Below are 20,963 nucleotides of genomic sequence, written 5' to 3' on the forward strand. Positions count from 1 at the left end.
AAGTAGAGATTTTTATAGAGCAGTGAAGATTTTTTTTTCCCTTTTATGCTATTCCCCCTCCCCCCCCCGGCTTCAGCAGTGTAGTTTCATATCCATGCAAGTCTGTTATCTTCCTGGTTACAGTTGCTTACCCATTTTCAGTAAGTGGTTTAATGAACTAAATTTGAACATTTGGTATAAGCTAGACTACTATGTATCTTACCAAAAATATTATAAATCTTTATGTTTAAAAGTTTCTAAATGAATACTATAATAACATAGCTTGCATGTATGTATGCCCATATGTACCAAGACCAAAAAAAATCCCTCCCACCCTTCCTCTCTATCTATCACATTACAATACAGAGTTTATTTTGTTTTATTCTCAGAAATTATTCTTTCTGTTATCCTGTGGTGTTCTGTTTTACTCTCTAGTCAGTTCTATTTTATTTACTATACTATAGTCTGTGCAATTATTATAGTGTTGTGTTCTAAATAAAAAATAACATTGTTTTCTACTATATTTAATTATTTAAATCATCCAAATCTCTTTTCTCTTTGGTCTAATTCTCCTAGTTCTTTCCACCCACACTATTCCATAATTGTATGACCTCAATAGGCTGAACACTGGGTGAAAACCAATCATGTCTGCTCTTCTCTTTCCCTTTTTTCCTTTTCTCTTTCCCTTCCCCTTCCCCTAGTAGAAGTTTAACTTTCTTGACATGGTGGCAGTGACTTCCTTAGGATATCCTCCTGTCCCGTTCTTCACCTGGCAGATTTGGTCTTTGGAGATCCAGGCTACCTTTCACCATCCACTTCTGCACTGGTTCCTGGGTAACATCACCGGTCTGATGGTGGCCGGAATCCAATCGTCTGCTAGTCATGAGTGTTATCTGTTAGAGTCGGGCCAACTATTCAAACCCTAATTTCCCCTCCTCCCTCCCTCTCTCTTTCTCTTTCTCCTTCTCCCTCCCTCCCCCCTCTTATCTCTCTCTCTCTCACACACACACACCTCTATTTTCTGGTTCTGGATGCCTTTTTGCTATTTATTTCTGTTTCATTTTACTTACCTGCCCTTCAGTTCTCTTTCCTTCCGCTTTGTGGACTAGTCTTTTCTATGAAGGCTCTTTGCATAGTTCTGTCCATTTGCTGAGCAATGGCTTCAACTGCTGCTCTTCCTTCTCACTCCATCCATCCTGGAATCCTACTGAACTCTTGCGATTGGTGGCCAAAAAAGGGAGGGGGAGAGGAAGAAGAGAGCACCGTGGCTTACCATTGGCCCACTTTTCTCTTTTTCATTCTGTGTACCCATTAGGTGGCTATAATGGGCATCTGTTTCAAATTTGCTTCTGCTTTTCAGAATTTGTTTTTTTCCTGTACCACTTGAAAGCTTTTTTTAGAACTTTAAAAATTGATTAACTAGATGTTGTTACAGCAGTATCATCTGTCACGCTTACTCTACTGTTGGGCAGAATTTTAAAGACTCCCTAATTTAATTGTTTTTATTCGAAAGACTTAATGACCTTGTGTGGGCTCAAAAATCAGCAGGATCAGGCATAGTTAGTACTTGGAAGGAAGACTTTCAGGGATTAATAGAACTGTAAATTAGACTGGAAAGCTGAAAAAAATATGGTAGCCACCTTTGTATCATGTTGTGATTTTTCTATTTTAAGCAAATGGATCTGATTAAATAATTTTTAAAAATCCTTCTGAAAGTATGGATTGAATTAGGAAGGGAGGAAAAAGAGGTGCCATAGAAAAGAAAATGAGTACTTTAACCATATGGCATGAAGTAGCTGCTGCTTTGCGTGGATATTTAAGAATATGTAGACAATCCAGTGTCCTCTGATATTAACAATCCCAAAGAAGAGGAAACGAGTTTAAAGATGGAAAAAAGTGTCTAACTTCATATGTACTATATCCATATTAGTAAGAGCTGCAGACTAATTCACCAGTGCAGAAGAGTAGATGTTCAGTGATTAAAACTTTCAGTGCAGAAAATTATCTTTTTTTTACAAGTAAAAATAAAATTAACATGGTAAGGAAAAACCACAGACCGCACTGTTTCAGCAGCAGTCATTGTTTTAAAATAATAAGCATATTATGTCGTATGGATATTGTTGAGCTGCAGTAGTATATATCTTATTTGCAAAAGAGAGAGAATGGATAGAAAGACCTACTATGTATTCATAGTTGGAACAATGATGGTGATTGCAATTTTATTGAGTTCTAAATTCAGTTTAAGAATAGATTTTAATATATTTTCTTATACATTTAAATGAGAATTGGTACCAGTGCCTTTGTCCAAAGAATATTGTACATCAACTATGTCTGATACAGGATTTTCAATATTCTAGTTCACAGGTCGGCAACCTGCGGCTCCGGAGCCGCATGTGGCTCTTTGAGCCTTTCCCCTGTGGCTCCCATCTCCCTCTGCCTTTGCAGAGAGAGACAGAGAGAGGCAATTGCACTTCCCTGCTTCTCTCTCTCTATCTCTCTCTGTGTGTGTGTGTGTCTCTGTGTGTGTGTGTTTTGTGTGTGTGTGTGTATGTGTAAAAGAGTACACTCACAGTGTTCTCCGAGGAGCTGAAAAGCTTACTGGGCGGAGCTCCTCCCTTTGCTGCGTCTCTGCAGGAAGCAGGAAGGGCAGGAGTTGAAGTCCATGAGTCATAAAAGAGACGAGGTTGCCTACCCATGAGCTTGTTGGACAACAGCTTGAAGCTTGCCAGGTGAGCAGCAGATAGGAGGGGGGGGGAAGAAAGAGAGAGGGGGGGGGAAGAGGAGTGGCAGACCAAGGGCAGATAGAGACGGAGGGAGGGAGAGAGAGAGAGAGAGAGAGAGAGAGAGAGAGAGAGAGAGAGAGACCCTTTTGACATCTAAAATAAAGATAACACTGCATATATCCTTTTTTTACCTATGTGTGTATGTAATTTTATTCTCTTAAAGCATTCTCTTGGTGATCATTGTTTTAATAGTATGGATATTCCCAAGAGTCATATTTTTACTTTTATTTTTAATGTGTATATATACATATACATACACACACACACGCACACACACACACACACACACCTATAATAAAGGTAAAAAAGGATATATGCAGTGTTATCTTCATTTTAGATATCAAAAGGGTTTTGCGGCTCCCGGTGTTTTGTTTTTGGTGGGAAACCGGTCCATGTGGCTCTTTGAGTGTTTTGGGTTGCCTACCCCTGTTCTAGTTAGATCATGCATACAAATTCAGTATCAATATTTATATTAGCTCTTACAAGAATTTGAATTTTACTAGCTTTAACATTCTAAATGTGATGCATGGTTATATTAATGAATATACTTAATTTTTTTTTCTTTTCATGTGAATAATAGCTTTTAGATGGTGAATCTAGAAAAATAACAATCCTGTGAAGACCAGATCTCTAAAATACTTATAACCGTTAAACATTTTCTTTCCTTTCATGAACAAAAACAATCCAGTTTTCTGCTTCTCTTCACTGATGTTTTAGAAGTTTATGTTTGTGTTGTAGTTTTGTTAAATTGAATAAATACATCCTTTCAACAATACAGAATGCAGCTCCTTTGATTTTATTCTGGAACAAAGTACTGTTCCTAAGCTATGAGGCACACTTCATGCCAAAGCACTGCTAATGAAATGCAAACTATATCAAGGTCTGCAGCAGTAGTGGTAAATTACCAATGGAGATATGTTTTTATGCTTTTTTAGTTGATGGTTATTTTTAACCCAATTTTTGCAGGCTTTGCTTTCCGTACATGATATTGTTGCTGAGAAAAGCTATGATCCTGTATTGCCTCCCATGCCTGACGATATTGATAATGGAGAAGATTCTGTAAAAATCATCAGGCTCGTAAAAAATAGAGAACCTCTGGTAAGTTTTAGCACTGAAATAATAATAATAAGCAGTAGCAATAGCAGCAGCATTTGACTAATCTTCTAAAAATGAGTTGATGGTATCACATGGTTTTATTTTTATTCTTTGCCATACAGTTTGGTGAGAACAGTCAGTCATATTTAAGCCATGCTGATTCCACACAATTAGCTAAAGAAAAAATAATGGAATCAGGATCTAGAATCTGTTGTATTCTGCATCTTTATTTTCAAAGAGAGCCAAGAAGACCAAAAAGACCATATGTGTTACGTTGTTTTTATATCAGTTTGTACAATCTTTTTCACAAGCTGGCTTTATGATGCACTGTTTCTTCTGTTCCTTTGTATGATCTATATTTTAAATCATTTGATGATTTGTTAATTCTTGATTGCATTCAATTCCATTATTGTTTGTGATTTTACCCCAATTTATTTATTTTTATTTATTCCACATATGCTGCCCATCTCACCTAGAAGTAACAGTAGCACATTTAAGCCAAATTTCATTGCTAAATTTTTTATTTGTCAATGACTGGATTTTGATTTCGATCATCCATATAAACCAAGTGTGAGATTGCATTAGGATTTTTTGCTGTTTGGTATCCAAGATATGAAAATGTGAAAATGGATCATAGTAGTGAACAAATAATAAGAGTAATAATGAATCTCCCTGGAAGATACCTGTCCTAATGTCGACAAGCCCATATTTTTCTAAACCATTCTAATGTTTTTTATTGAATCCAGTTATTTCCAAATATTTTATGATCAAACAATATAATAAACTAATATTTTATGATCAAACAATATACCTTTTATAATCAATCCACACCATATGTAAATTGGTTCTTAGGCTTTTGCATTTCTCCCAAATCAAAATATCAATCAAGAGTTTATCATTTGTGCCTCTGCATTTCCTTTCATTTCCTTTCTGTTCTGCTAAATATTGTAGTCAAGGATGTTATCGGCCTACAGTTTCCTGGTGTGATTTTTTTTCCTGTGTTTTTTTTTTTAAATCACTATGTTTTGCCAGTTACTAACCAATCACTGACGTCTCTTTTATGCAGGTTTTGCCAGTTACTAACCAATCACTGACGTCTCTTTTATGCAGTTTTTCATTTAGCTGTTTAATTATAGTTAGACATAAATCTGTCAGATCTTCGATCCAGAAACCATGAAATTGATCATTTCCAGGAGATGTTCGGTTGTTAATATTTTCACTTGATTTTTAACTAGTGTTGCTGTTATTAGTTCTTCCGTTTGATTTTTACCAAATTCAAGATGAATTTGGTAAAAATCAAATGGAAGAACTAACAACATCAGCAGTAGTTAAAAAAATTTTCAAGTTACCAAAAAACAGCAGCTAGAAAATTCTTTTATGTGGTTCAACATTAATTTTATTGTAATTCTTAAATTTATTTTTAAAGGGAGCTACTATTAAAAGGGATGAAAATACCGGTGCTGTTGTTGTGGCTCGGATAATGCGTGGGGGAGCGGCAGACCGAAGTGGTAAGAATTTTTAAACTACAGTTATAAATATTGAATGCAGAATTTAATTTCTAAACTTTTAAATGTTAAATCAAGCAAAATCTATTAATTGGATCTTGCTATATTTTAATATATCATGGAATGTAATTCACCTTTTATCAGGATTAGATTATTGGAACAGATGTGCAATTATGATATTGTGTATATTATGCATGCAGTACTTAAAAAAGGAGGAAATTGTCATTTTCTTCATATTGTCATACTATTTTTATTTGGAAAATCAGTTTCCATATTTAAGCATCAATGTATTCCTGCCACTTTACAACAATGCATCACATTTCATGTAGATTGTATATCTAATATATTAATAATTAGAAATTCTGCTTGGTAATGAACAAAGAGGTTTTTAAAAACTTGCCAAAAGAATACAGTTTATACAGTATTGGAGAATGTTTACTGAAAAAAGAATTTCACTATCTTTGGTTCTGTCTAACGTCATTCCATTAATCAGTGAAGTTTCTTCTTGTGAAGATAGATCTAGCTAATTCTAGATGTTTCTCAGTTTTCAACTCTGCCAAAAGCAATCATTTTCATCATTACCTCCCAATCCTTAAGAAAACTAGCTCAGGAAATTTTAGGGGCTGCCAGGTGATGGATGAAGTGGTTAGGGAAGTTCATTAGCTTAATGTTGGATATAATTCCTTGTTGATATAGACACACGTGAGTACATATGCACACACATATGTAAGTCATCAGTACACAACTAGGCTTGTGAACAAGTAAAGCTAAAATTTATTTGGAAAGAACATGATTTGAAAGAATGTTCAGGTTGCAGTGATTCATTCAATATAAGAATTATTTGACCGTTACATAACTGTTTCGTAGGTCTCATTCATGTAGGTGATGAGCTAAAGGAGGTCAATGGGATTTCAGTGGAGGATAAAAAACCAGAAGAAATTATACAAATTCTGGTAGGTTGAAAATAAAATATTTAATTGAAAAACACAGAAGAGTAGTTTTTCAGTATTGATGTTTTTATGCTATTTTCTGAAGTTTCTAGTAGATGTTTATAAAGAAAAGAGTATAAAGAGAAAGAGTATAAAGCAGTCTCCATAAAAAAGTGAAGCAACTAAGTTACTCTATGGTAAAAGAACAGTACAAAGCTAATAAATGTATATTTATTTTAGTTACATAAAATATTGCATAAAATATAAACTAGATATATTTAGACCAACACAAAAAATAGTAATTTAAAAGAAGTCTCCTCCCAGTGTTGTTCTTTAGGTTAAATTCTGCTCTCCACAATTGGGTCATATCATACTTGAAAGATCCATTATTAGCTTTTGGAGAGGTTGCACACTTTTGAGTAATAATTACTTATATTCAGTGCAGAATTAAGTTCAAGGAAATAATTTATTGAAAAAAAACTTTATAGTATATTTATAGTGTATATCTAATAAACAGCTATCATTTTCTAAATTACATTGTATTACATAAATACATAATTTCCTCTGATAGAAAACAGAGTAGCTTTTAATGCATGTACAATAGATCAAAATTGTTTCCTATTAAATAATAGGAATTGGACTGGAATCAATTTATTCTGTCTTATTTTTGCTTGTTTTTTTAAGAACATAATTTAATAATTTATATTTACATATTTTAGTCTCTGTCCCAAGGAGCCATTACATTTAAGATTGTACCCAGTATCAAAGAAGAAGTCTCATCAAAAGAAGGCAAGGTAAATACTTGTTGGATTCAACTAAGGTTCTTCATGTGATGGCTATGTAAAATTCATCACTTACTTATTTAGGCTTAAATGCCAGTTCAATCCAGCATTGCTTCTCCATATTTAATATTTTTTTTATCATGATAGGTAAACTTATTTTATGCCAACAAGCAGCAGTAACAACAATAAATTCCATATATTTTAAATAATTCAGTGTAAAAAATGTATTCTTTTCTCCAGATCTTCATGAAAGCTCTTTTTGACTATAATCCCAATGAAGATAAAGCAATTCCTTGTAAAGAAGCTGGACTTCCTTTCAGAAAAGGTGATATTCTTCAAATCATGAGCCAAGATGATGCAACCTGGTGGCAAGCCAAGCTGGAAAGTGATGCCAATCCCAGAGCCGGCTTAGTTCCTTCAAAACACTTCCAGGAAAGGTATGTTATTACTAAACTGATTTCCCATCCTCATTTCCCAACACTAAAAAATGTGATCAGTCTAACCATTAGAGCTGCACTGAAATGCAGTACAAAGACTGAACTCAGTATTCTGGCTAGGGAATTCCGTGAGTTCTTAAAGTAGCCAAGTTTGAAAAATACTGGTTTAAATTGGATATTATTATTCAATTGCTTATATTGATAATAACAAAACCCGATACAGCATTGATAAACTTGTTTGCAAGAATAAAACCGATGGAAAACTTGTAGAATGTGCTGATATGTTAAGAAAATGTTACCACTTCCATAAAAAGAAGATAACTGCAGAATTTCATTTTAGGAGAGTATAAATAAACTGCACTGTTTATTATAATAGCTTTTAAAATTCTGGGTGATTTTTTTTTTTAAAAAAAAAGATAGATAGCCCCCGACTTACAACCATTTGTTTACTGACAATTCAAAGTTAAAATGGCACTGAAGAAAGCTACCTATGTCCGCTTTACAACCGTTGCAGTATCCTCATGGTCACGTGATCAAAATTCAGGTGCTTGACAACTGACTCATATTCATAACAATTGCAATGTCCCGAGAATCATGTGAACAACTTTTTCGACCTTCTGACAAGCAGTGTCAGTGGGGAAGCCAGATTCATTTAACAACTGTGTTATAACTTAACAACTGCAGTGATTCACTTAACAACTGTGCGAAGAAAAAGTGTAAAATGAGGCAAAACTCTCTTAAACAATGGTCTTGCTTAGCAACAGCAATTTTTGTTTCAATTGTGATCATAACGTGAGGACTACCTATACATACTGTTACTAAAAGAGCATTAAAAATAAGAAAGCTTAAAAGTTTTGTTTTCTTCCCCTCCTCAAACTACTTGATAGGAGACTTGCATTAAGAAGATCAGATGTACAGTTTCAGCCCTTGAAGATTTCAAATAAGAAATCATGTAAGTCTGTTGCTGCACAATTTGCTTTTTGCATTTATAAATTATGCAGTAAAGGAGTGATGCTATTCATTCTTTAGGCCCAACCTTCTCTACTTGTATAAGAGAAATTGCTGGTTTTGTTGCTGATTCCAGATTTTAAAGTATATGCTTTTACTATAGTAAAGAAAATAAAATAGATGTAGGAAATAGATTGTTTCCTTAATCATTTAAACTGTTCTGTTAATGTACCACTCTTTTTTGCAATTCCAGGTTAAGTTAGTTTGAGTTCTAAAAACAAACATTCTATAATATAATTACCACTAAATTGCAAATGTGTCCTTTTTTTAAAAAAAATTCTGTTATAAAAATATTTATCACATCTAGAATCATATGATCATATTTGTGTATCAATTTTCCACTTCACTGATGTGTTATTAAGAACATTGTAAATAAATGATATTTTGTAGCCATATTTCCACTATTCTTTTTTTCCATGCTGGAATCAGTAGAAATACTTCATCAAGCCAATTATTCTGTTTTCTTGAAGTTTCTGTTCTATATTGTGCAAAACATTTAATGTCTGAAATATCTACCTCAGCACCATGCTCAATGCTTCACCAATTTTCATTCTGCCAGAATCCAAGGATGATAGGATATAAGAAAATAAGAGGTGGAAAACATAAGAGATAGGTAATTTGATAAAGCTAAGCAAACCATGCTTAAAAACAAATTCTATAAATAAATAAACACTTTAAGATCAGGAGATATTTAATTTTATATTTTCCGCGCTATCAGAATTAGAAATAAGAAAATAAAAACTTCCATGAGGGGTCCCAACTTCCATTAATATATGTCTTATTATAACTGGTACTAATGATGTTATCTAATGAACAGTCTACAAGAAAACAACCAAGTTCAAAGAGCACCAAGGACCCCTATGTGTGTTATGCAGGAAAGAATTATAATGACAGTCAAGCCTCTAGTGTTTACTAATGTTTCATTAAAATTCTGGATTTGAAGAAATAAACAGTGTTGATTTTCAGACTAGGTCTGAAAAGTAACTAAGCCCAGGAATGGATTAATCACAAATTTTTGGAAGGTACAATCAGGCAAAAAATAGATTTGTCAGACATCATGGAGCCAGTGGTAAATGACTATGTTTCATATAAGTAGCACCTAGAACAAAGATAGGCAACCTTGGCTCTTTTATGACTCGTGGATTTCAACTCCCAGAATTCAGGAATTCTGGGAGTTGAAGTCCACGAGTCATAAAAAAGCCAAGGTTGCCTACCCCTGACCTAGAACCTAGATTCATGTATGTAAATATGAGGTGTCTCAGTTGCATGTTATCCATTTGATGGCTTTTCCTGAGGACTTAGATCTATAGTTCTTACAAACATTCAGCACAATTTTAGATTTCACATGCCCTTTAAAGAAATAAAAACAATACATGGTTTGGCCAGATCTTCATGAGCAGATGTTAAATTCAAAAGGTGGTATTCAAACAAGAAGTATTTACGTATTTTATTAAATCTGAATGAGTAGAACCAAATTTATATGCTGGCATAACTGATAGCAAAACTATTAAATTTTAGAATCTGCTAATTCATTTTTCTTAGTAAAAGTGATCTCACTTTTCATCAACATTTCTGTCTTGTCAAGTAGCAAAATACACTGTGTGGATGAAGCCACAAGCTCGAAGAAAGAACCTTCACCTCATCCTATATCCCAACTATAGATATTCATCACTATTGTAAAATACACTGTCCCTATTATCTCAAAAACAATATTTTCCTCCTGTTATTGAATTGAGATTTTTTTTCATGTTTACCATTATAGCAAAATAGTTACAATAAACATCTTACAGAAAAACAGGTACAAAATTAGTTATATAACTGTATGGCTCAAGTCCGTATTAGGAACTCTTTGTACAGCCCTGGCCTTGAGAAGTTTGAACATGTTATTTGAATTCCAGATCATTGGGGCAGCAGTTAGGTAATGAACTGATCACACAATTATGTGATTGAAGGAGCCATAATACTGGTATAATACTCCTGGTAGTTCAATATCATAGTTAAACTAAACAAATGAGTATTTCCGCCCAAAAAAATTAGCTAGCCTCTTTTTTCTTCTGTCTCAGCTGAATTCTTTGTTAATGAGAGAAAACAGATTTTGGCAAATTTAGCAGTGGCTAAGCATTTCTCTGGTACTGGCTGTCCTACAACAGATGTTGCATCAATTAAAAGAACAAACTTTGGGAACCTACTTCCCAATGAAAACTACTTAAAATTATGTTCTTAATGCATTCTCAATGCTATGCGATTATATGTTGTCTTTCCTAGTTTTATTATTATTTGCTGAATATATTATTTTAAATAAATCGTGTCTACTTGTTTGTTTTTTGGCTCTTCTAAGCTGAGGAGACAGTTGAGTGTGGTAGGTGTCTTTCTTCTGAGTTTTAAAGTTTTCATTTTTTTACTGCATTCTCAGTCTGTGTAATCTTGCCTCCTGTTTTTCCCCTTTTTTGCTTTTCAGAGAAAATTGAAGGTACACATGTAAGTTTCCCTGCTTGGTGGTAGAGATGGTCTGAAAGCTAGGCATCTCTACTTTAGAAACAATTAGAAAATTAAATGTGGTTTATAACAGCACATTTAGTGATACAGACTAGTAATTTAGCTATTGCAATAGAGTTCCAAAGTGAGTTGCCGTGTGCTATGAAGGCTGTAAGCAAATTGGTCATGTGCAAGGTAACATGCATGATGATAACTGTGGGATAAGGCACGGAGCTCCTTGGGTATTACTCATTGCCAGATTTGCCTTTTCTATTTATTATTCCCTACATACTTCTCTTCCCACCTAAGATACTCTGGAAAGAAAAATTCTCCTGCAGAAATATGTTTTGGTGTATGGATTGAATTTGCAGGCTTTGGCTAAATTTCTGGTAATTTATTTGAATGTTACTAAAAAAAACAAGATAATAAACAGGTGCTATCATTCAAAACATTACAGTTGGCCTAAAGACAGAGTCAGTGCTGTTGCATGATTCTAAAAGAATTCATTTAAAAAAAAAGTTGTTTTCCATTGCAGATTTCAGAGACATAATTTTAGAACCTATTTTCTCAATTTACAGGTCCTTTTCCTTCTTTTTAAGTCTGTGCTGCTGTCATTTGCAGAATACATAACAATTGCAGTCATTAATTCACCAAATCAACTATTTAGTATAACTAAAATAAACCTTTAACCTGCTTTGTCAAGAGACCTCTGGCGTATTATGACAAGCGTGAAAATATTTTGGATTGAGCAAATGTGCTATATGTTCATCAAAACCCTTTCTGTCTGATCCATTGAGCCAAATATAAAACCTCTTTGATATTCTTTGTAAATAATTTCATCTTTGCTATTGCGTTTTTATCTAGCACTAAAGCTAAATAGAACACCTTTAATTTCTATCACAAAAAGGCAATAAAGACACGGAGTATGCATGTTGTTGTGTGTAGAAAAATATTATAGAAAATATGATGATTTATTTTTAAACAATGATTTATTGAAGGCTTTCCATGCTAAGCTTTATACTGTTGTCATTCTAAAGTAACTTTTCTTTTGCATTTATGGCTGGGCATCTAACTATTCTGCTTTATTTCTTGGCTTTTGTTCTGTATGCTTTTACACTTCATCCAGAGGAAGTTGAATGTGCTGGTCACAACAATGGAGTCCTTATAGGTGAGCCATTGTTTACATAAGACTCTTTTCTTTCTCAGTTTTTTCCTGGATGAGCTACAAATTTGCAGGTAACAAATTGGCATTTCTGCATGTTGTGAAATGGTTAGAATAAAAAAAAATGGCTCACTGGATTGGACACAAAGGATTAATCTATTAAAAGTAATCTATTTTATTAATTTAGAAATAGGGAAATTATTGAAATATTGTCTTTAATTTGCGAAAAAAGTGACTTAAGTTTTTAAAAGTATATATTACAGCATTTCAATTAAATTTGAAGTTAGTGTTAGACTGACTCATCCTTAACCTCCTGTTTCAGGAAATACTATCATTGGCAATTCCTTCCACATTATGGTCAATACTGTGATTGTTGTTATACATATACTAGGAAGAGGTTACGCTTGGATACAATATAAGAATAATTTAATTAAAAGCATGAAAAACATACGTTTTTAAAATCAGTGGACCCTGGGGGACCACAATGTCACAGGGAGTCCACTAAGCCATGAAGAAATGTTACTATTTAAATCTTGAGTTAAGTCTTTGGGATCCATGGCCATAGTCCATGGCCCCAAAAGTTATTTAAAGGGCATCCGTGGTGAAGAAAGGATTGAGAACCACTGATGTAACAGAAAATTTATACAGAATTAGCCTGCATATTAGTAGCACCAATATATGAAGATAGTACAATACAATGGGACTTTTTGTCATTGTTGTCCACCTATTTCATGAAGTACCATCCTCAGTGAGTTGACAAAACAAAGCTTATTTTGTTTTATATGCCAAGCGTAGTCATGGTTAAATGTATCATACAATTAATGAGTGAGTTATATATAAATGCCTAAGGAACTGAAAATGTGTATCCCAAAGTATACTTCATTTTTTCCAAATAATGTATTAAAATCTCAAGTAGATTCCATAAGATGCCACAGCTTTATGCCTGTCTCTGTATTTTGTCATGATGCAAGATGCAGTCAAACATCTGATAATAATATATTGGGTGAGTCTCTTATTTGTGAGATGGCAGAAAGTCCATAATTCTCCCACCCTTTTTCTTTTTGAATTAACTTTCCAGATGGGATAAAAAATGATCTGGAGAATACACTGATGTCCTTTTTGGTCATTTCTGTACCTTGTTTCATCTTAATTGCTGTATGTTTAGTATGTGTTAGATCTGTTTTAGGCAAAATACAAGATCCCATTTGATCAGATGTGACAAAAGCAGATTGTGATTGTTAAACTAGTTTTTAGTGAAAAAAATCTATAATCATGGGTATCCAACATTTTGATTTGCCTAGGCTGCATTGCATGAAGAGGAATTGTCATGGGTCACATATAAAAATATATAGTTAATGCATAGAAACATCACTAAAAATCACATAGTAATATTAAAAGTTTACAGTCTTATGGGGCCACAATATTAGCTGTCCAGGGCTACGTGCACTTATGGGCTGCAGATTGCACATGCCTGCTCTGTATCCATCAATAGTAGATCTTGATTGATGGGCTTCCCTGGTCCTTGTAATTGTTTGAAGATATAGAGGCCTATGCAGTTGTTCAGCTGTTTATCACTGTAAATCAAATCGTTTCAAAAGTAATGCAATTGAATAACTGTGTTGATATTTGTTTGCATCCTATCTTAATGATCCAATAGGAGTGTTGTACACAGTGACTAGTCCAGTGGTGGCAAACCCCTCTGTGGGCATGCGCGCCATCGCCTCAGTCCTAGGCCTTCAGCTGGGTTTTATAAAACCTTTTTGCTTTATGCCTCCGATGCCGTGTGCAAAAAAAAAAAAAGGTTCAATCAATCAGTCAATTTCAACTTCTCGCAGGGGAAAAAAAAGATCTTGCAAAGTTGGAATTGATTGAACTTTTTAATCCCACCCAGTCTGTTGTTACCACTGCAGCCATGCCCATCCAATAAACCACACTCCCAATTGGCCACACTCAACCAATGGGCCACACCCACCCGGCACCCGACGATGCATAAATGGGTTTTGGGTTGCAGTTTGGGCACTCGGTCTCTAAAAGGTTCGCCATCACTGGACTAGTCCATGTACCAATTCATTATATTTATTCATACTTCATTGACTACAACATCGTTGGCTTGACAAGTAGAACATTTTAAGCAATATTGACTGACTGATTTGACTGTTTTATTACAGTGGAAAAATATTCCACATTTGCCAATAAGGGGAAAAAAAGGAATATTTTGTTCTCTTCCTTTTTATAGTCTTTACAAGCTGAAGAGTCTGTTTTAGAGGGCATGATGATAATAGCGTTTGGCTGAATGGATTATTTTGTAGGACACTGCAAAATAGAGAAAAACCGACTGCTTCTTCAGTGTATCTGATGTTAAGGTTCTATTGGATAGTAATTCCCATATATGGAAGAGTCGTTCTTCTATTTCAAGGGGTTCCCAACAGGGAGTGCAAGACAATATTCCAGGGGGTGCGAAAATTTGAGTTTTCAAAATTATAGCATATATGCATAATTCGTTGCCGTTGTTTTGAACTTTTATAAGGGATGCAAGAATATATCAGAAGCGTTCCAAGGGTGCGGGGTATAAAAAAGGTTGGGAACCATTGGTGTATTTGGAGGGGGGAAACCCCTTCAATATGAAAATTTTCATAAGAGATAGTGGGCAGGTTTGTTTCCATGTGAATTCATTCATCTAATAGATATGTGCCAATGGCCATATAGTCAAGAGTTAGGTATTAGAGATTGTTTCTTCTCCCATATAATATATATTTTCTTGCAAGCTGAGATACCTAAAATGTTAACTCACATTTTTCTTATTATTAGACTTTCTCAATATTTTAAAAAATGATTTTTCACTTACTTAATACTTAGTGTGTGTCTTTGTGTATAAAGCTGTTATTTATGAATCTTTGCATACATGTTACATTTTTGTGCATTTTTTAAAACTGTGATTGATGCATCATTGTCTCAATTAGGATAATATTTTTATAAGTAAAAGTTACAAAGATTAAAACTTGTGTCCTATAGATCAGCCTTTAAACCAAATATAAAGCAAAAATAAAGTACATTATTACAGATATATTATAATGAGGAACACAGTTTTGTTTTATCATCATGAAGCTTAACATTCCTAGCATGAAATTTTAGAAGATAGTTTTTAAATTTGATTTTTGTTTATTCTCAAATTTGAAAGCAAGTTTATTTATATATTTATTTCTGTGCGGGATTCAAATGTTTAAATTTAGCAGCTCTCCCATAATAAACTTTGCAATTTAGTAAGAGCTGAGCATGTTTAGTATATTGCTTTGCTGCGTTTAGGTACGTTGTTTGTCATGGAAGGCCAAAATGTCAAGCGTGCAAACTGCTGTTGATGATATATTATTTTGGGTTTCTGTGCTCATGGGTGTGTATGCGCATTTACTCACACTTCAAAGAATTTTTGAGATCTAAGCTGTAAAACTAAATGGCATCCTTTCTGAAGCTGGAAAATGTTTAGTCTTGCTCCATATCTGTTCCTAGTGTCTGAATTATTCATAAAACATTTTTTAAAAACCTTATTGGATGTATTGGCTGTGAAATGTTAGTTGAAAAGCAGACATAAACATTCTGTAAAACCTGTTGTGCTCTAGGCTGCAGGAGAAATGAGGGCCAAGGATGAGGTTTCTGCATATAGGAGCTGACTTTTCAGGGTCTTTCATTGACATTATGTGGGACAAAGCCCTTTAGGGAAGAGTTTGCTTTTCCTCAGCTATGCACTTTAGAACTGGCAATGAGCCTAAACTTGCAGCAATAGCTGTACTTTCTGGAAAGTTAACGCCAAATGAAAAAGAGAGAAGAATTTTCATGCTGGGACAGAGACTTATTGGATCAAATTGTAACCATGTTCTTTTTTCTTTAAGTAAAATTGCTTTGCTGTTGAAATTTGGATGGGGTTGGCAAGAGTACCCTTTCCCCCCCCCCCTCAACAATGTCTCAGGAATTACAGTATATCATGAAGTAGCATCGTACCTAAGGCACTATGGAGAAATGCTACTTAAGTTACTTACCATTTTGGTGGTTTTGAAATTTATTTCCTCTGTTGGATTGATTGATCACATGCTGTCAAGACAGAGTCTACTCTTAGAAACCACAGAGATAAAAAATTTTCTAGGATAATCTGTTCCCAACCTGGCCCTTCAGATTTACTGGTGGTGTGCTCTTTACCGCTGTAGTAGGTTCCATCCACCTTGCTCCTTGGTCATCCTCTTCTCTTTCTTTTCTCAACATTACAGACTTGGTATCCATGGTCTTTCTCTCCGGCTTCTTCCTTGTTCAAGTTTGCTCTCATAGTGTCACGGGGGAAACCATTGCAATATATTTTTTTCCTTCTTTCTTAGACTCTAGCATTACAGTATATAAAACAGTTTTGACTTTCTACTCTGTGCTTCCCCCAATTGAAGTTCTTTCATTTTTTTAATTTCCATGTTCTCTGTTTAAGTGAACGACAGACTAATAATTCGTTTCTGTGTATAAAAGAGAAGTATTACCCTTAGAAAACAGTTGAGTAGAAGGAATGTTTGGCCATGTTCACTGGCTCTTAATGATATTAGTTTCTCTGAAGAGTGATGTTCACTCTATTTATGTAGAATAACATATTAGTTCCCCCCCACACACATATATACAAATATCTTCCCTATGTTAATAATAAGCCTGATATCTTTACCAGATCTTTATTTGTAAGTTTCCATCAGCTTATGTTTCCACCAATAAATACTTTGTGACTTGAACTTATACTGCATTGATTTGGTAACAATAGATTGTGCAGGTGTTTTATTAATTAAATATGAAGCATACCTACAATAATCAAGTATATAAATGTCTAAAAATCTTTGTGATTTCAGTGAATACAAGTCAAGCAAAGAAAGAAATGCACAAATAAATACTAAAATGTTGTAAGGACCTGACTATATCTGTAGCTGGTACTTTATATTGCTGCTATGATTTATTAAACTGCAGGCATTTTCTCATGAAATTATTTTATTCAAATTTCTCCAAAGTGAGGCCTACAAACAGGTAGTCTTCATGTCACAATTGTAATTGGGACTGAAATTTCTGTCATTAAGCAAGATGGTCATAAAGTCTGATGTCACATTACCACTCTGCTTAACATGGAAATTCCAGGATTTCTGGTTGCCGTCATTAATTAAATCACTCTTTGTGCACTTTAAGTGAGTGCTATTTCCAACGTCCTGCCCATTTCTCCATCAACTTTGCTTGTAGGAAGCTGACAAAAAGTTGTAAATGGCAAGTATGTCATCATAGGGATGCTGCAACTTACATTAATAAGAGGACAGGTCATGAGTACCACTCACTTAGTGCCATTGTAAGTTGAAGTGGTCACTGAACAAGTGTTGTTCAATGAAGGCCATCTCTATTTCTAAAAGCCATAAGGTTATTTGCATTTTCACTCTTACTAGAGTTAAATCATTCATACTCTTTGTAAACTCCACATATCACCTTGAAAGTTGCACCTGTGCAGATCAGTTCTACAACAGCTGGTTCTTAACATCCTTCATCTAGGATGAAAACGCAAGAGCTTTATTCATTAACTCCCTAAATTCAGCCCTATTGTCAAAACCTCTAGTTTTTTCCACAACACTGTTCAACATTGAAAAGTGTTTGTGGTTTGCCTACTGCAGATCTTTTTTTCCTCTCATTTCCTTTTTTCTCTGGATTTCTTTTCAGTGTTTTGTCCTTTCCCAGGTTTCTTTCGGAACTCCTTTAGTTGTATTGTATCTTGCTTTGGAGCTACTTTTTAAGAATGTTGCAGCTTTTCCTCTTCACAAATAGTCACTATACATTTCTATTTCAGCTTTGTGGATCACTGCCTTAGAACGTAGGCCAAAATGTCATGCCACTATCATGGATTCATGTTTCCTTAGGAAGGCAGCTTGTGAAACAGTCAGTTAGGATAAGAACTTCCAATTCTTAATTATTTATTCTAAACTTTACTCAAGCCCCTCTTACCCCAATATCTCATGAAGCTCATAATATTGAAACCATCAAAATTTAAATGACTTCTAGGATCTCTCTTAGCAACATCATTATTGGTCACCCAGAGAAACACCATTCAAAATACAATTGATACTTAGCACTACAATACTATGGCCGTTCCATCTTCACAAAATAGGATTTCCTTGGGTTCGTAATGGTTCTGATAACAATGTGTTGACAGTATCTAAACCACCTCCTGATGTAATCTGCTCAGCAATATCTATGCCACATGATTCTTTATCAGATATAATTTTCATCATAAGAAACAACAATGAATCCCAGTTGGAGAGTAGATGATCTGTATATCTGAAGTTTTTGCAGATTTCTACCTTTAAAGGAACATACAGGTAGACCTTGCTTGATTACTTGCTTCCTTAGCAACCATTCAAAGTTAGAGCAACACTGAAAAAGTAGTTTTATGACTAGTCCTCGCACTTACAACTGCCAGTGTCTTCCTAGCCACATGATCAAGAGTTGGTCACTTTGCAACCAGTGGTTGTTTAAGACAGTCATAGCATCCTATGATCATGTGATTTCCAGTTGTACAGTTCAGGAAAAATTTGGATCATTCTCTCTCTCTCAGCCCAACTCATCTCACCAAATAGTTATTGTAGGGAAAATAGGAGAAGGAAGGAGTATTAGATGTGTTCAACACCTTGAATTGTATATGGGAAAAAATGGGGAAAATACCCCAAAAATGTTATTGTATATTATTTATATTGACTATTCTAATTTTTTACTCCTTTTAATTTCAAAACTATATTACATGATAATTTCTTTAATTGTTCTTTATGTCATTTTAATGAATATATTATGATTTTGTTGTTAAAAACTTGCTTATTGTGATTGAAAAGATTATATTGTTTCTAATGAAACTAGACCATGGAATTATTAATCGCTGTCTATAAATACACAGTATGTCACTTTGAACCACGATGGATATCAACTATATGAATTTTGCTGGATCTAATAGGCATATATAGAGAGAGATGATCAACCCATTGCATGCGTTCTATAGTTACTTATTTACAGTTCTGGATATCTTTTAGTGAGGGTGGAGAGTTTTTAAGCAAATAGTGCAGATTTGAAGGGCAAAGTATGTTCTTGGTTTGAGTGCCTAAGACAAATATGCTTCATATGTGAAACTGAACAAAATTTAGATAATGTCTCTTTTTTATCAATAGTACATATTTATAGAATAAGAGTCTCAAGAAAAAATAACTGAGTAATCCAAATGAACTGCAGTGTCTTTAAAGAATTTTCTTATTAGTCAACAGATTTAAAAAAAAACAAAACCATTTATTTCAATGTCCTAATGTATGACTTTGCATGAGCAAAATAATATATGATATTTGGAGGAATAGAAGCATTTTGTATTATAATCTGTATATATTTATATGTAAAAATAATGGTGAAAACATTGATAGCAAAAGTAGTAATTAATTTGCTTGGAAGAACATTTGTTATAGGTGGTTTTCTTTATTGGCTAATAACATATATTTGCTTTTTTTTAAATTTAACCACAGCTGGCTTTAGGAGAAGTTTTCGCCTAAGCAGAAAGGATAAAAAAACAAACAAGACAATGTATGAATGCAAGAAGAGTGATCAGTACGACACAGCAGATGTCCCTACCTATGAAGAAGTAGCAAAATATAGGCGGCAGCCTAATGAAAAATATAGACTTATTGTTTTAGTTGGTAAGTTTTAATTCCTAAGTTAAGAGGTTAAGTCAAATGATGGAACTTGAGCTGCATTGCTTTTAGTCTTATTACAGTTGTTTTTCATTGCCATGCCTGTTTTGTGTTTTTAAATTTGCAAAAATTTCAAATCTTGACCAAAAACTGTTATATATAGATGTCAGAAATGTTATAAATTTCAACCTTGATTCATCTGTTACAATTTCCTGCTTTTGAAAAAATTAATTAATATTATAATCAAATAATGCAGTAAATTAACAAATCAAGATAATTGCTTGTTCTGTTTTTAAGGCTTTAAGAGGCATTTGAATATTAGAATTTTCACAGAAAGGATGTTTCATGGTTATAGTTGCCAGTATTTAAGGTCCTGCTTTATATTAAGCATTTCACTATTTGAAAATCAGGATTTTCAAGTTTCCAAGCTTTTCAGCAACATGTAGCTTTTTCATTAGAGGCTACAGTATATGTATAGTTTATACAAAAGGAAAGTGCTGGATTTCTGCCTAAGAATTCTGAATTCTGTTACCCCAAAACAATAGTTTGAAAATCCCTAAAGAATTTCTCTGCTTTTGCTTTCTCAAGTCATCTTGTTTCTATATGCTTATCGTATTATAAGACGACTGTTGAAAGCGTTGAAATCGGCGCCGAAATCGGGGGTCGTCTTATATACCGAGTCGTCTTATACAGCAGAAATAATGGTAGTTTCCGGCATATAAGATGACTTTCTAGGCATGCGACTCTGTGCCGAAGTCGGGGGTTGTCTTATATGCCGGGTCACCTTATACGCCGGAATATATGGTACTTACTGTTGGTCATTTTCACCCTTCCCAGAACAGATCTGCATTATCTGTTTACCCCTTCAGCAGTCCAGTGCACTCATTTTTTCTTGAACACAATAGTACATGACACTATCATTCAACCTTTCAACTCATCACAAATACATTCCCTGCCCAAATTTTCAGAATTGCTTTTTTCCCATCATAAACATTATTACAAGCTCTTTCAAGCAGATGGTCTACAGCACTTCTTTCTAATCCAGTTCCAATTAGTTACAGCATCTGGCTCTCATCTCCTGTAGTTGGTGGCTCCTATT

General features: G+C 34.2%; 1 protein-coding gene across 7 annotated transcripts in view; it reads left to right on the forward strand.

Moving 5' to 3' along the window:
• Nucleotides 1–20,963, forward strand: part of MPP7 (membrane palmitoylated protein 7) — an 81,382-nt gene that overhangs the window by 50,767 nt on the left and 9,652 nt on the right. For 4 of the 7 annotated variants that reach the window (XM_039363883.1, XM_039363900.1, XM_039363892.1 and 1 more), the window contains 9 exons: nt 3,729–3,860; nt 5,284–5,365; nt 6,230–6,315; nt 7,011–7,085; nt 7,314–7,510; nt 8,398–8,462; nt 10,857–10,877; nt 12,120–12,161; nt 19,700–19,870. In XM_039363883.1, coding sequence (XP_039219817.1) covers nt 3,729–3,860; nt 5,284–5,365; nt 6,230–6,315; nt 7,011–7,085; nt 7,314–7,510; nt 8,398–8,462; nt 10,857–10,877; nt 12,120–12,161; nt 19,700–19,870 — 871 coding nt within the window. The remainder of the gene's footprint in view (nt 1–3,728; nt 3,861–5,283; nt 5,366–6,229; nt 6,316–7,010; nt 7,086–7,313; nt 7,511–8,397; nt 8,463–10,856; nt 10,878–12,119; nt 12,162–19,699; nt 19,871–20,963) is intronic. The other 3 variants (XM_039363919.1, XM_039363927.1, XM_039363910.1) reach the window with 2 other exon arrangements.

This window comes from Crotalus tigris, unplaced genomic scaffold (assembly GCF_016545835.1).
Source record: "Crotalus tigris isolate CLP2741 ecotype Arizona unplaced genomic scaffold, ASM1654583v1 scf7180000017591.2836849, whole genome shotgun sequence".
Taxonomy (NCBI): domain Eukaryota; kingdom Metazoa; phylum Chordata; class Lepidosauria; order Squamata; family Viperidae; genus Crotalus; species Crotalus tigris.